Source organism: Pleurodeles waltl, chromosome 5 (genome assembly GCF_031143425.1).
Source record: "Pleurodeles waltl isolate 20211129_DDA chromosome 5, aPleWal1.hap1.20221129, whole genome shotgun sequence".
In the NCBI taxonomy this organism is placed as follows: Eukaryota; Metazoa; Chordata; class Amphibia; order Caudata; family Salamandridae; genus Pleurodeles; species Pleurodeles waltl.
The window spans coordinates 687,861,235-687,877,341 of record NC_090444.1 but is presented as its reverse complement, the minus strand read 5'-3'; the positions used below and the strand labels follow the sequence as shown (position 1 = coordinate 687,877,341).

At 45.1% G+C, this 16,107-nt stretch overlaps 1 protein-coding gene across 2 annotated transcripts in view; it reads right to left on the bottom strand.

Moving 5' to 3' along the window:
* Positions 1-16,107, bottom strand: part of TRAF3IP2 (TRAF3 interacting protein 2) — a 170,556-nt gene that overhangs the window by 14,067 nt on the left and 140,382 nt on the right. For both annotated transcript variants that reach the window (XM_069234596.1, XM_069234597.1), the window contains exons 6-8: positions 14,871-14,939; positions 6,392-6,508; positions 4,368-4,442 (exon numbers count right to left, since the gene is read on the bottom strand). In XM_069234596.1, the coding sequence (XP_069090697.1) occupies positions 4,368-4,442; positions 6,392-6,508; positions 14,871-14,939 (261 nt within the window). The remainder of the gene's footprint in view (positions 1-4,367; positions 4,443-6,391; positions 6,509-14,870; positions 14,940-16,107) is intronic.

Below are 16,107 nucleotides of genomic sequence, written 5' to 3'. Positions count from 1 at the left end.
CTTTGCAACCAGAATTTTCTTTGTTCCTTATCACTAAAACCATAGCCTTAGTTTTATCTACTAGTTCATGCATGGCATCACGGCTGTCGCTTTCATGCAAAATATTCACCCTGTTATTCCTAGTGTAGTGTAGCCATTTTTAATATAGCTTCATGCACGTTAGTTTAACATACTAGGCCGCTGTGCACTTTGCCCTAGATACATTTTATTCAGCTTCGCACTGTTATTTCACAATAACCACTTTTTACGGTCTTGTTTTAAATTCTTCTATCGCACTGTTTAGCTTAGTTGAGCACTGTGTTCTCAAATAATGCATTCTTGATCGCCCTGTGCTTCAGTCAAGGCTACAGTCTGGGACATTGACGGTAAACGTGGTAGAAGTTTAGTCTCTAGTATTCATAGAAAATACACATCCTTACGTAGGGACATTTTCTTAGAACATCTGCGTGTTAGTTATAAAAACACTTCCTAGTCCTAGTACACGTCAAGAGGGAGATTCCAGCCAGGAACCTACAATGTATTCACAGTCTTTTAGTCAAACTTAAAAAAATAAATGTTGCTATAAATGTGCGACGGTGCATATCACTGATATAGAGGTTAACAACAATGACACACAAAGTAGCACTTTACTAAAGTGTGCGTATCACTGACAATGACACTCTGTTAATTCCTTCAGTTCAGCTAATGAAATCTAGTAATGATGTGTTCGTATCACTGGTATTGACACGCTGTCATCCACTGTTTCAGTGATTCTTCACAAACACAAATGGTGCTCAAGTTGGACGTTCAACGTTAAGAAACCTTCCTGGTTAACAGCACGCAGCTAAAAGATTACCAACACCAGCATAAACACCACTCAACGAAGACAGTGCTCTTAACAAGGATGGAGCAAGAAAAGGACAAGCGCCGGGTGTACTCACAGGTGAGCATGCAGCTGAAATTTATGAACAACGCCCGCAGCGCTTGTCAACTATGGCTCATGAAGAGGAATAAAGCTGGGAGTACTCACAAGTGAAACGCCTGGCTGAAGTATATGAGCACACACGCCACCATGTGCCACACGGCAGGAAACAAGTAGTTTTTAATGCATTCTAAAACCCATGCTGACGTAGATGGAAAAACTACATTGTCACATAACATCTCCAAGCACTAACCTCACTGTCACAACACATCACCAGTCAGATGGCTATGTTTATGGCTGCATTCGATACCAAACTACAGTCCGTCTTCCGTACAATTCAGGAGATTGTTACTTTTGTAGCTTTCAGTGAGGAGGTGACCGTCGGGTCCTTTTCATAAATAAAACCTGCCCATCACCAAAATTGTAGTGGCTAATCATCACAGGTGAAGCAGAGGATATGCTGAGACATGTTTATTCATGTCTTACATCAATCACCACCGGGAGGCAACTTTCTTAACCATCTGAATCAACACATTCTAAAACTGAACTTAGAATGTTGTTTTTCTATGAATCACTGCTGCTTGTCTCGTGCTGTGCCGACAACACAGATCACCGCACAGGGTCCAACTAAAGCGACTATCTAAAGGTATCTCCAAATATTTAAAAACGGGTATTCTACGAAACATGACCCTTCCAATTACATAAGTCCTGGATTTAGAATTTTTGGGTCCAAATCATAAATGAGGTGAAAGACTCCAGAAGTGATTGAAGCTCATTAGCTGTCTGTGCAAGGTGTACTGCATTGTCTGCATATAAAAGTCAAGGGACAAGTCGAAGGCCGATCTTATAAATCCAAATCCAGGATTTGTAAAGTGAAGCAAATCACCCATGAGGGTCTGAAGTCCCTGAACTGTAGGCACAGGAAGATTAAGTGATTTGCCATGATTCACATGATGTTGAGTTGATGCTGAGACTTGAACCTGGTTGCCTCAGCTCCAAAGTGAGCATCTCAGGCTGTTGCGCCGCATCCTGGGGCATGTCCTTCCCTTTTTTGAATCAGTGTTGACTCATGTCATTAATATAACGAAGAAATAAAAATGGAACCGAAATCCAACCTTGCTGCACCCCTCTATTAGACTTAATTGGAGTGGTATATTCCCCAACCCTACCATAGTGTATTTTAATCAAGGTATTACAATGCAAATGCTTAAATAAATCAACAAGAGCTGGCTCAACTTCCATTGTATCCAACTTACTCCATAGTTTAGAAAGATTAACATTATCAAAAGCACAGGAGATGTCCATAAATGCTAGATATAGAGCATCTCTCCTGGCTTTGATATATTTCCCAACTACGAAAGAGAGCTTGGGACATTGCTCAATTGTACCTAGTCCAGGGCGGAAACCATACTGGACTGGGGGAAGGATATTATTTGATTCGGCTCAGACTCAGATATCTAAATGGGAAATGGGGACCTGTCCTAGGATCTTGGAGGTTGAATCTAGAAATGAGATTGGTCTGTAACAGCTTCGGCCAATATTATCTCCTTTTTTGTAAATGGGGACAATGACCGCTTCCTTACAGGTAGGTACTATGGGGCCAATTACCGAGGTGGGTAAAACGTTCATAATAAGGGGTGCCCATAACTCTATATTTTAACTAAAGAGGTCCATTGGGACACTGTCTAGGCCTGATGCTTTACTCACTGGGCTGTTTTAAACGTCAATGGCCACATCTTTGGGGTCTATGGAGGAGCTCAATGAAGTGGCTGTGGTCCTGTCTATGATCATCTCCTGAATCTCTTGGTAAGGAGTATTTTGGACAATTTCTGAGCCAAAGGTGTTTGGAAAATGGGACACCCAGATGTCAGCGTGAATTAAACATTCTAGCTGAGGAGCCTGGAACCGCCTCCACCCAGGACACCACCTCCACTGTGAAATCCATGCACTCAACAGCTCCCACAGACCCATGCAAGCACCACACTTTCTATCTTGGAAACGAAATGATGGGCCTGAAGATCACCACCCTGTTCAACTCCTTCATCCCCTCTGCAACATTTCCCGATGCCTGGAACATGCCGAAGTAAGACCATTAATCAAAAAACCCTCCACTGACCCCAGCAAACTCAAAAATGACCAAAGAATCTCCTTGCTCCCTTTTCCCAGACAGGTACCGGAAAAGACCATTAACAAGCAACTCATGACACTCCTGGAGCAGAACCAGCTTCTCGACGCATTCCAATCCAGCTTCTGCAGCAGCTTCTGCAGCAATCACAGTACCAATACAGCCCTGATCGCAGCCACCGATGACATACGAACACTCCCTGACTAAGGAAAAACTGCAGGTCTGATCCTCCTCACCCTTTCGGCAGCTTTCATCACCGTAAATCATCACACGCTGATCGAAAGGCTCCACTACATCGGCATCCAAAGAGTCACGCTCAGATGGATCACCTCCTTCCTCACTGAAATAACTCAGACAGTCCACCTCCCAACTTTCACCTGTAAACCCAGGGATATGTGGCTCATCCCTCAACCCCATGCTCTTCAACAGATATGACCCTGCTAGCCAACATCATCAGATCCCATGGCCTCAACATAATTTCCTACATAGACACTCAACTCATACTCTCACTCACCGACCTCACCTTTACCATATCCAAGTTCCACATGACAAGCGTTGCCGACTGGATGAAGAGCAACTGCCTGCAGCTAAACAAAGATAAGACTGAAGTCCTGATATTCAGCAACAAAAGCTATACATAGAACGACTCCTAGTGGACATCATACCTAGGACCCGCACTCACTCCCTCTGACCGTGCCAGAAATCTCAGAATCATCATTGACAACAAGCTCACCATATAATCACAGATCAATGCCATGCCCCTCCGTCTGCTTCCCCACCTTGCGCATGCTATGTAAGATATTCAAGTGGCTATCCCAGCAAACAAGATGCACAATGGCACAGGCCCTCATCACCAGCCACCTGGACTATGGCAATGTCCTCTATGTAGGAACAACTGCACATCTCCTACACAGACTACAGGCCATACAGATTGCCGCAGCCACACTTGTCCTCGGCCTTCCGCGATGAACCCACATCACACCCCACCTCAAGCAACTCCACTGCCCCACCCCCTACAGAAGAAATGACAATTGAGGTGGCTAACTCACGCACACAAGGGTCTGTACAACCAAGGACCCACCTAAATTAACATTAACCACCACCTGGACTCCCCGCATTTACCGAAGCATAAGTGGATGTGGATCCTTCTCACACATGGAAGCATAGACCTGGAACAGACTCTTCACCAAACTTTGGACATCACATCACTGTCGGAATACCGAACGTCCCTCAAGACCTGGCTGTTAAAATAAGCCTCTAGAACCTGCAAACCCCTGCATACCCTATTGAGTAATAGCCAAACTCCATAAATCCTGATTGATTGATTGAGGAACAACTCACCTTGGTGGCATTTGGCAACAGCACAGGAATAAATCTGAAGTTCATGCTTCCTTGATTTATGAATTCAATCTGCATCTAAAACCAGCAAAGAAAACAGTTATAACCTAAAATGATCACTGTTCAACTCAACATTGAATGTTAAAGCTAGTTTTTGAAACAACAACCTGCACTCACAAGTGTACTCCCAACATGTGTATACAAGCATGGCCCCTAAAACAAGTGGTTGTATTCCACCCGAGTCGTAACTGTGGGTGGAATTCAGCCATTCTAAGTGGGCTGGGATTACTGGGTTTGCAAAGTTCTCACCTGATGACTTCAAGCTCGGAGACTTCAGACCCCATTTCGCCATAGAGGGATGTTCACCCAGTGAAACCAATGTAGAGGATGAGGACAGGAGCTTCGCCCAGCTCTTGTTTTACCCCAGCAGCAACAGGGGGAGGGGAGTTTAAGGGAGAGTTTTGGGGTGGGAGAAATAATGTGCTTTCCAGTCAGGCCCAGGTATATCCCTCCTCCCTTTTCTCGCCAAGCACAAAGGCCAAGTGCAAGGACACACCAAGCCATATACAGAGCTGTGTGCTACAGACTTTGTGACAGACAAAGCACTCAACCAACTTCTCCAGAATCCTATCCCGTGAGGAGGAACAGCACCAGACTAATGCTAGAGTCCAGGGATGTGGAATCCCCTTCTAACGTACAACGGAGGGAATCAAACAATGCTACTCTGGCTCTGACCCAGCATGTTTAACCTTCTGTCCACCTAACTTGCACCCCTGAAGCTAACATCTTCAAACCTGCTCTGAGTCAATGGATAATGTAAGTAATTTTTTTCCTGGAATCATGGAAAACCATGCTATTGCTGTGTCAGCGTAGTTACTCCACAGTCGGGGACCAAATGTGGAACAGCTAGAATTTAGTAAGGTGATATTGGCCAGAATTAGAGATTCCTGCTCATAGTATCCCGGTACCAACTTCCAGCAAACTGGTAATGAGGGTTTATATGGCCACCAGATCCTCGCACAGAGAACAGTACAATACTGACTTCAGCCTTATAAACACCACCCAGGTAAGGTTCAATTGCAGACAAGCATTGTATAAACAGGCTCAGCCCAAAGCCAATAAGTCTGGCCTTAGAAAGCTTGCAATTATTTTTTTTGTTTTTGCATGCCTATCCAAAATAGATTGAAAGTAAAATGCTGGCGTCCAAAGGTGGGCAGCATATACTTTCAAAGGACAAAACTCACGAAATGAACCACTGCAGAGGTCGGGCTGCCAGATCTGGCACTGAAGCACACTATATTTAGGTGGATGTGCACGTGATCAAGCAAAATGATGCCACTCAAAGTGGAACACAGCAAATCGCTGAAGTGGGATGACCCCTTTGCCCATGATGTATGTTGTTGTGGATGTCACTTGAACAGACCAATGGAGGAAGAGAGATCACCCAAAATGCTTTTTTTATTTGTGACTTGGTTTTGATTGCATGAATAGGGCAAAACTACTAAAGCTGACTCCAGGCCAGACAACAAAAAAACATAAATGCTCTTTTTATGGCTCCTCAATGTGGCTGGGTCAAAGCTGGACATATAGCAGCCACCTCACAGCCTGCCCCATCAGCTCATACTCTCTTAGCACTGTCCCCTTTCTTCTGCTTTTTGAGGCTAGCTCCAGCATACCAGTATAACTGTAGGCACTGAATGCATTAACATCAAGGTGCTGGCAGAACCAGCTCCCTCCTCTGTCACTTATGGAAAATAAGCTTTCAAATAAAGGGTTTCAGATTAACTTTACTGTTTCTGTGGTCCAAATGCGTGAAATGGACCATCAGTGCCACAGACAGGAAGTTATACAAATGTAGCTACCACATTAAAGGACTTTACTCCCAGCACAACCACCTCAGACCGTGCACCTTTTCATCTGCAATTCAGCAACCCAAAAATTAAAGCGAGACATAATGTCTCTACTTCTAGGCCAGAAGTCCTTGCCGTTATTTTTTTTTTTTTTTTTTAAAGAATCTACCCCCTTACCATTCTGTGAATGTACTTTGTATGCAAACCATGTTCATCCTTTAGCAGCAAGGCATCTTCACCTTCAACATCCTGTTTATATTTCGGACTAATGGCTATGATTATCATCACAGCTTTCTGTGAAAAGAAAAGAAACGCTTATGAATGCCTGGATGAATGTTTTCTCATTTTGATAATGGCAACTGTACACACATTTATGAAACAAAAACATACTGGAATTTTGGTTTATGCTGACCATGTGTAGAGATGAGACAATACCTAAATACCTAAAACTATGGATAGCACTAGGCCTAATTGCGTCAAAAAGGAATATAGCCAGACGTTATGGAGCCTTGGCGGCTCTAGCTGTAACGGAATAGGAAAAGGACATGGACTGGAGCATGCCAGTGGAGAGCATGGTAAATGAGGAAGAGGATGCCCCAAGAAATGGGAGAAAATATAGTCTGCATGGAGGTGCTATTGGGGCTCTAAATTGGGACTGTGCCACTGACACCCATAACAGGCTATCAGGTTTCGTAACTCCAAATATACCACTGGTGACAAACTGTTATAGTACCATTTACTAAAACTTAATAAAAATAGTTTAAAAAACATTCTAGCTTAGGAATATGAAAAAAAGAATAGGGAGTGACTTTGCAATCATTAGCCCCTTCGTGTCACGGGAAACAAAGTGACAGTTGAGTGAAAAGAGTGAGGCTGGAGCTATGGGTATCATGAGAGTGATGAGGAAGAGCCTAACCAAATAACGGACAGTGCCTACTATGTACAGGCAGTTGTAGATGAGGGAAGCCAACACAGAGTAGCCTTGGTGGTAAATCTTTGAGCACCTGAATCTTTTTTTTTTCATTTAGCAACTGGGTTTCCTTCTTAGGGGTGGATATACTATAAGAGTAACCAGTTTACTCTTCCTGGGCTTCAGCATGAGAGGAGAATGAGGAGCTCACTTGCCTTGGTGCAGTAAGGAAGCTTAGGAGGCAACAAGAGCAGGTCTTAGGCAAAGTACATAGTGGCAGATGGAATCAGCAAGTTAACCCCAAACAGGCCAAACAAAGCAGAGCCTAAGGTTTCTTTTTTTTTGTTTTTATAAATCTGTTTATTGGGTTTTTGTCAATACGTGAACATTTTAAACAGCATAAACATAAAAGAAACAGTGCAACATTAGCCCAAAATTGTTTTGTCATCACTCAACGATAACTTAGACATTCCATAAAACTAGGTAGGCTGTTGTGAACCATCGCCGATCCACCCTTCCTCATTGAATGTCGCAGTCCAGTATTCATACAGACTCATGCTACTAGCGGCTCCATATTTGTGTTGGCAACTTCATCCCATGTAACCCTCTCCTTCACAGCAGCGCAGAAGTGGATTCCACAAGTCCATTCTTCCAGTGAGGAGGCTTCTGGTGTCCTTCATGCTCTGCCAATCTTCCCCTTGGCAACCAAGAGTTCAAGAGTGACTACTTTCTTCTCCACCCATTTCCCATCCCACCCAATCACAATAATCAGTAGTGCGATCTTGGGATCAGCCAACATGTTCAGCCCCATCACCCAGTCCAATATTTCATGTATGTTGGGCAAATATCTGTGCATTCCCAAACCATATGGGTCATATGGGAAAAGTAGCCCAGGTGACATCTACAGCGTGTGCAGATTGGATTTGAACACTTCCCTATTTTGTGTAGGCAAACTCGGGTAAACTAGACTCTATGGAAGTATTTAAAGTAAATGAGGCTCGTGGGATCATAGGTTACTGGGCTGCCATTTTAGCTTGGGCCCAGTCTTCGAGTTTTTGTTATCTAGTAGACCCAGAGTAGAGTAGAGTCATTCTCTCACTTCACTCCGAGAGTCTGCAGCAGGTCTGGCATGTTTATTCCTAAGGACCTGTACAATCTGGAGTTTTTTTACCCGTCTGTTCAAACATCAGTTTGAACTTTAGTGGAATGAAGTTGTGGACCTCTTTCAAGTGCATTGCTGAGGTATTCAGCGCATGTTGAATCTGGAGATAATGAAACAACTTCCTTCTGTGGGGGTCAGCCTGAGGGACCCTGCATCTGGGAAACCTCTGGCAACCATTTCCAGCGCCATTGGGGATGGGTGTTCGGAGGGGGCCCTGTGATTTGCCCATGCAATTTCATCCCTCGGTGTACCAGGTGGCGACATTCGAAGGTGATCCTAGTGATTAGGGGCAGGTCATTGTTTAACCTGTAGCTATACAGCTGTGATAGGAGCATTAAGATGTTTAAGATTTCTGTGGCCTCAACCTCCAGGTGTACTGCAGAGCCTGCCCATCAAGGATAGAAGCAGAGTACTCCAGACTTCAAAGTAAGCTTCTCAGCTGGGACAGCAAGGGAGCAATGTAAAGATCTAAGAACCTCATCAGATCTAGGAAAACGTATAATCCCCAATATATAAATCTGGGGACACACTTCAGGGGACCATTCATGTTGATGGCTGTTGTTTCGGCAAGTCAGACATCGGGAAGATTGCTGATTTTTCCCTGTTATCTCTGTGGCTGGAGTCTTCAACATATATTTCTTAAATGTGCATAAGGCAGGGAATTGAGTATTAAGGTCATACTATGTACAACAATACACTGTATGTGTACAGATCTATGAGACCTACATGCTTCAGGTGCACAAGCAGGCCCCATACCTGTGAGTCGTCACACCCATTCTGCCAATGGTTCCATCGTGAGTGCAAGGAGGAGTGGGGATAGGGAACAGTTCTGCTTGTACATCTTTGCACCAGGAAAGGAGCTGACATTCCCCACTGACACTCACCAGCGCCTAGGAGTTTTACATATACCCTGAACACCGGGCTGATGTTCATTTCTTCAGGGACCCTCATATGAGAAGGACCAATTGACGGAGTCAAATACCTTCTCGAAGTCAATAGAAAGGAGCACCTGAGGTTCAGTGGTGCGCCTTGCCAAGTCCAAAGTGACTCCCAGACATCGGATGCAAAATGCTGTGCCACCTGCCAGGCATGAATCCATATTGGTACCAGTGGATTAGGGCTCAGATTATCTCCACCATTCAACTGGCCAATACTTTAGCCAGGATCTTCTCTTTTGTGTTTATCAGAGACATTGTTTTATAGGAAGGGCACTCCCCTGGAGGTTTATGTTGTTTGCGTATGACCACAATGGTATCCGCCTAAGATCAAATGGAGGGTTCCCACCAGAAGTGCCTTCTCGAACAGCAGTTTCAGCTATTTGACAAGATGGGAGGCGTAGCACTTAAAAACTCTGTAGAGAATACTTTGGGACCGCTGATGGCTCTCAGAATTTCCTCCTCCATGATCAGAAGGTCCAGCGTCTCCCTACCTGGGCAGGGGGAGGTCTTTGATAATAGTTTAGTCTAGCATCAGGGGAACCATGTCCCTCTTTGCATATAATTTTGCATAGAATGCTACAAAGGCGTTGGCGACACCCAGGAAATCTGTCACTGAACCTGGCTCTAGGTCAAGGATGCACACAAGAATCAAGATTTGGACACTGGATTGGCGAACCAATTAAAGGAGCTTGCCCACCTTGTCTCTTGCCACGTATATTCTATATATGGAGGCTAGGATTGTCATTTTGGCCTGTTCCCATAACATAGTTTTTAGAGACACCAGTACCCCAGGGCTCCACTCCTCCTTCTCCTCCAACTTGCAAATTTTGTGTTCCATGGCATGCATTCACTCAGTTTTTCTCTTTTACGCTTTTGGCATAGGAAATAATCTATTCTCTAAAAACGGTTTCCTGTGTTTCTCATATCGTGACCTCAGAGGGGACAGCATGTTTGTTCAATTCAAAGATTTGAACAAGGACCTAACAGAGCTGTTCTTGAAAGTCTTTCTCAATCAGAAGCCAAATATTTGTGTGCCATTTTACCCAGTTTTCTTACTTGGGAGGACTGTGACTAACTTAACAGGCGAGTGGTCCGACAAACACCTGGGGAGGATGCTGGAATTTATGACCTGAGGGAGGCGTTCATCTGAGGCAAACAGGTAGTCCGGCCGAGTATGGGTGTGGTGGCCATACAAGCAGTATGTGTACCTATTGTCTAGGAGGGGCATAAGTCTCCAGAAATCACTGAGGGCACAAGACTGTACCCAGTTTTTGAATGCTGTATACCTAGTGTGGGCAGAGGAGCTAGTGGTGTTCAGGATACACTCTACTACCCACAGACCCAAGGGGTCACTGATTACAGTTTCCACATTGAAAGGGAAAGATCTATGGAATAGTATTGCCATTCCTTAGAGTCCCTGGTGTATCTGGAGTGAAAGACCCTGGTATAACCGTGTCTGCTCAGGAAATTGTAGTTTATGCCAAGAAGAGATCTGCCTCCTGTAACAGCAAGATGGCAGGGGCCCACTTCGCCCCCCTTTTAAGCTGGTCATTCAACCCATTTACATTCCAGGAGACCACCCTGCGGGTGATCTCAGGTGACAGGTATGACGGCATACAGCAATGAAACATAGCTCTCTGCAAAACAGGTGAGTTGCAATGTAACAATTACACATAACCCCCAAACTTTCCCAACATCCCCTCACCCCACACTTTGTAAAACAAAGTATCTGCCACCCATTAAACACAATTAGCTAACCACTTAGGAGGTAGCTTGAGCCTGTCACACTACATAGTCAAAAGATCACCAACAGGCAGCAATAAGTATGGAGATCAGGAGTTGTAGTACTCTGATAACGTTTCAGTAGAGAGTGCCCCATGGCAGGCCACTCAGACAGCTAACCTCCAGCTCCTTCAATAAAGCCAGGCCCTCCAACCGAGTGGAACCTATGTTGTCATCCTCATCAGGCTATAAGAACAAGAAGCGTCCCCGGGAGTGTCTGTGGTGTCCATTCTCTGCCTTGCACAACAGTAGTCACCACCACCCCCCTCTTCCCAGCCCGGCACAGACTTTTCAGTCTGGGTGTGGTCCCACCAGGCTATGGCCCAAAATTGATGAACCTTGCAGTCAGAGTAGAACTCTCTCTTGGATTCATACACATGCACCCTTCCGAGTGTCAAAGAACAGCTATTACCCCCGAACAGGGCTTTCAGCCTAGCTGGGAATAACTGTATGTAGGAAATTTGCATCGTCCTGAACTTTTTCTGGAGACCCAAGAAGGTTCGATGTTGTTGTTGGACTTTGGTGGTGTAGTCTGGGAAATGAGGACTTTGGCCTTTTGTCGAGCTGTGTGGAGGATCATACCTCTAGTCATATAAATGAGCTGCATAATGATGCAGCGGGAGGGGCCCCATGCAGGGTATTGGGTGCCAGGGAGACGTGCTTGTTCCAGTCCAAAGCATGGTGATAGTGCTCCTTCGGGAATCCAGAATTTTAGCCAAGTGCCTAAGAATTGCTCAGGTTTGTTGCCCTCCTGCTCCAACTGGACCTGAACCAGATTGAAGTTACTTCTTCTAGATCTTCCCTCCACAACCTTATGCTCTCAGTTCGTGGGTGTGTACAGTTTGCTTGAGATGTTGCAGCATCCTTTTGAGTGTATCAACATGATCTTCAGCCTTAGAGACTGGTTTCAACCTCCGTGATTCATTCTCCCAGTTTACACAGGTCTTGACATTGACATGGGAACGACACCTCGAACCCCATACCTCCATTTTTATCTTCCAGCACCGTCTTAAACTCCTGTATCACTTTCAGGATGAGGGCAGGTCTAGCCCTGTCAGGGGAGGTCCACAGAGAGTCCACGTTGTCATTGACAACAGTTTTGGTGGGGGCCTTTAAAGAGTAGGTATATATGTCAATTTTCAGCTGCCCAGCTTTGGCTGGGCCTTGTCCTTCCCCATTTTTGGCTTGCGGCCAGGCCCGGAGGGTCCACAAGACAGGGTGTCAAATGAAGGAGGAGTGAAGATCTGCGACTCAAGCTTGGCATGGCCCAGCAAGGGCAAACGCCAACTGCGACTGACACAGCTCTCCCATACCCCTTCCATGAGAGGCAAGCTCAGGCACCAGTCAGCCCTCTCACACTTAAGAAATGGGGTGGTGGAACAGGCCTAAGCATGGGGGAACAGGCTTAAGCATCTACCAAGCCTTGTCCCGCAGTTGTACACGAGGGCTAGGTGCAGCAGTCCAGTGGGGCCTCTAGTGAGGTGTCTTGTGCACTGGGCTGCACGTCAGCCTGGCACCCCCAAGGGTGATTCAGGCTCAGCCCCGGCTGCCGTAAAGCCTACCTGGCGCAGGCCCATTCAGCAGGTCCATACCATTCCCAATACGGCTGCCTGTAGTAGGCCAGTGAGGCGCGCTTCACCCCGCCCCACAGAGTTCTGTCTGCAGTCACAGAGAGAACCCGCAGCATCTGTGTTCTGGGGTGTGCTGGGACCAACCAGCTGCACTCTGAATGCTGCTTTCCTTGCGTAAGCATGCCTCGCCCTCTTGCAGCCTGCAGGGATACGGCCCAGCATAGAAGAAATTAATCGGGTGTGACCCCCTCCCCCCCCACTCATTACGAAGGCTGCCAAACCGTGCCTGCCTAAAGTTTCTAATGAGATTACAAAAGAATTTTCTCACTCGTTCCCTTGGAAGAAAAAACGAAGTGCATACGGAGTGGGTATAGACAAGCCTGCCAGATGCATTAGTTTCGAACTACCAAGCAAATGAATATGCACTAGATTAATAAACTGGTGGAAGCACCATGGGCTTCACTTTAGTTGTAAAGTCACTCAAACTATGGAAAGAGGTTCTACCATTAAGGGTTCTTTCCTTCTATTCTTCACACGTAAAAGAGAGAGAATACAAAAATTATGGTTTGGGTGCTTGATTTATTCTCAGTCACTAACATTTACTCTGGGCTGCTTTCTCGTCCATCTATTTTTTGTATACTGTGCCACTTGAGACGACCACAACTCTGAAAAGCTTGCTTGACACTGATCCAACAGGAACAGTCTAGCAAAAATAGTTGGGCCAGGTCCTCTCTAGATGAGAATGCAAGCAACTCTAGGCTGGGTGCAGTCTATATGGGAATTTATCGGTGATGTGCAGTTTGACTACTATGACACAGTGTACACAGGGCCCACGTCTGGGCATACCCATCACGAAAAAGGTGGTGGATGGAAAGTCTAAATTAATCTCAGCTACTCTCAATTATGCTGGCCACATTCCAATACACTTTTTTTCTTAGTTTGCCCACTGTGTTACTCCAGACAAGAACCATCCTCATGCCAGTCAGGCTTGGTCCTACTCCAACAAGGATAGTACAGCCCAAACTGCCAGACGTTGCGCTTAGGATATCAAACTGAGAAAACAAAAAGGAGGAATCCCTTTCAGGGGGGACCTGGTCTGGGAGTTCAGGTTGCAAACTACTACTTTGTTTTTAATGTAAATACACGTGGCTTGCATTTCATTTTACAGTCATTAACTAATAGAGTCCACTCATTTCAACTGGATGGGGTAGCGAGGTAACCTGCATTCACAAGAAATTTGTAATTACTCTTGTGTTTGTAATCAGGACTACTCTGGATAGATGCTACCCCTTTCTAAAGTGGAAGCCTTCCATGATGATCTAATGTCATTATGGGTAGTGGTGGGAATCTGGGAGAAAAGTTAGTGGTCTCAATGAACAATATTGGTTCACTAGTTGCTCCCTGTGTCTTATGACCCTGGAATGTTCTGTTATGTCAGAGGGTTGGGTTGTGATAAGGACAATATTGGTTAATGTGTCTCTCGGTTGAAAAGCCAATTGAAAAATGCCCTGGAGAAAAGGAGTCTGTCACTTTGGGTACACATCCTTTTATCAATCACAATCAGAATCATTTGCCATTCATTTCAAGGGACATTTACACAAAATATGTTATACAGGAACAATTCTATGGATTTTTACAAACTAGAAACAAAAGGCCAAACAAGATAACAAAACTGTCAAGATGAACACTGCAAAATGGATGCAACATATAATGACTGATTTATATGCGAGAACTGGGTGATTTTATAACAGCACGGAAGGGCTGTGTTTAGGCAGAGCAAGACTACTGCACCCACTCATGGTTTAGTGTAGCCTCAAAGATATTTAGTAGCCAGTGAGTTTATCTGAACAGAAACCTAAATGACTATTAGCAGTTCAATAACTACACAATTTGACACACTATGTGGTAAAGTCACATTGTGGAGGGCCACATTTCTTAATTGTGAGGTTAGTATCCAAATTATATTTTTACTGGCTTTTTCTTGCATTGTCCTTAAATATTTCATTTCCGTTACATATAACCACAAGTTAATGCGGTCTGTGTTTCGTATCCACATTATTTTAGTAAGCAATGTTATATTTTTTTCTGCTCTTAGCATGGGACTTGTGATTTCTGAGCTATAGCCACTTGATCTCAGAACTACTTACTTAGCCCACAAAGGATTGTTTTAGCCAGCTATCTAGACAAAATGTCCTAATGCAGCAAAGTAGACATAAGCAAAGTAAACACTTAACCAGGTAACACAAACACAGAGAAAGAAGATTTGTAAACATTACACTTGCCCATCACTTACATCAGAGAGGTAGCGCTCCATCCACTTGATGATGTCGATGCCCCGTAGAGTGCCCTCAAACATGTCCATCTGAAAAAAATTTAAGGTCTGAGATGTAACTGTGGCTCACTTGGTACTTTGGTGTTTTATATCACCACTGAACTAGGGTGAGAGTAAGAGGATATGGTTGAAAGTGGAAAAATATGCAAATACTGCAGAGCATTGACAAATACAATAACGGTGTCCCAACACTTCATTTGTAGCAATAATAGTACAGGGATTTTATTCGTCACAATCAGTGGTGTGAAAATGCCTTTACAAATACATTAGTGATGAACACTGGCTTAGGGTTTTATGATGGAACCACGCATGCCTGAACAACGCGGTTGGAACTCAGACCGCGTTGTTTCCACGCATGCCTTTACAATGATTTTTCGTTGTGAAGGCATGCCTAGTAAAGGCAAGTGTGGAAAATGCATGCGTGGTTGTCGCATGCCACCCCCCACCCTAAAAAAAGAAGTACCCCGACCTCCCTTAAAAACCCTTAAAAACTACCATGATAGCCCCCACCCACCCTGAGCCTTAAAACCAATCCCCACCACCAAAAATAAACCTACCAAATCCCTAAAAACAAAATCACCCGACCCCCCACCCTAAAAACAAAAGTACCCTTACCCCCAACCTTAAATCTACCCCGCTACTCCCACCCACCCTGAGCCCTAAAACCGACCCCCCACCCCAAAACAAAACTACCCAACCCATAAAACAAAATTACCCCAACCCCCACCCCTGCCCTTAAAAACCCAACCCCACCACTGCAACCCCACCACTAAAACTACCCCGACCGCCCACCCCGCCCTAAAAAAAAAAATACAACCCCCCACCCCTGCCCCTAAAACTACCACAGCCCCCCACCCCCCTAAAACCTAAACTACCATGACCCCACCCCTAAAAACTAAAAATACCCGACCCCCCCCACTCCTGCCCCTAAACCTAAACTACCTTGACCCCCACCACCAAAAACTAAAAATACCCGAACCCCCACCCCGAAAGCTTCTGCGACCCCCCACCCCTCCTAAAACTTAAACTACCCCAACCCATCACCCCGCCCCTAAAACTACTGCGACCCCCCACCCCTAAAACCTAAACTACCCCTTCACCCCTGCACCTAAAACTATCGCAACCACCACCCCTACCCACCTACCCCCAAAACTATTGTGATCCCCACTCCCTAAAACCTAAACTACCCAGACCACCC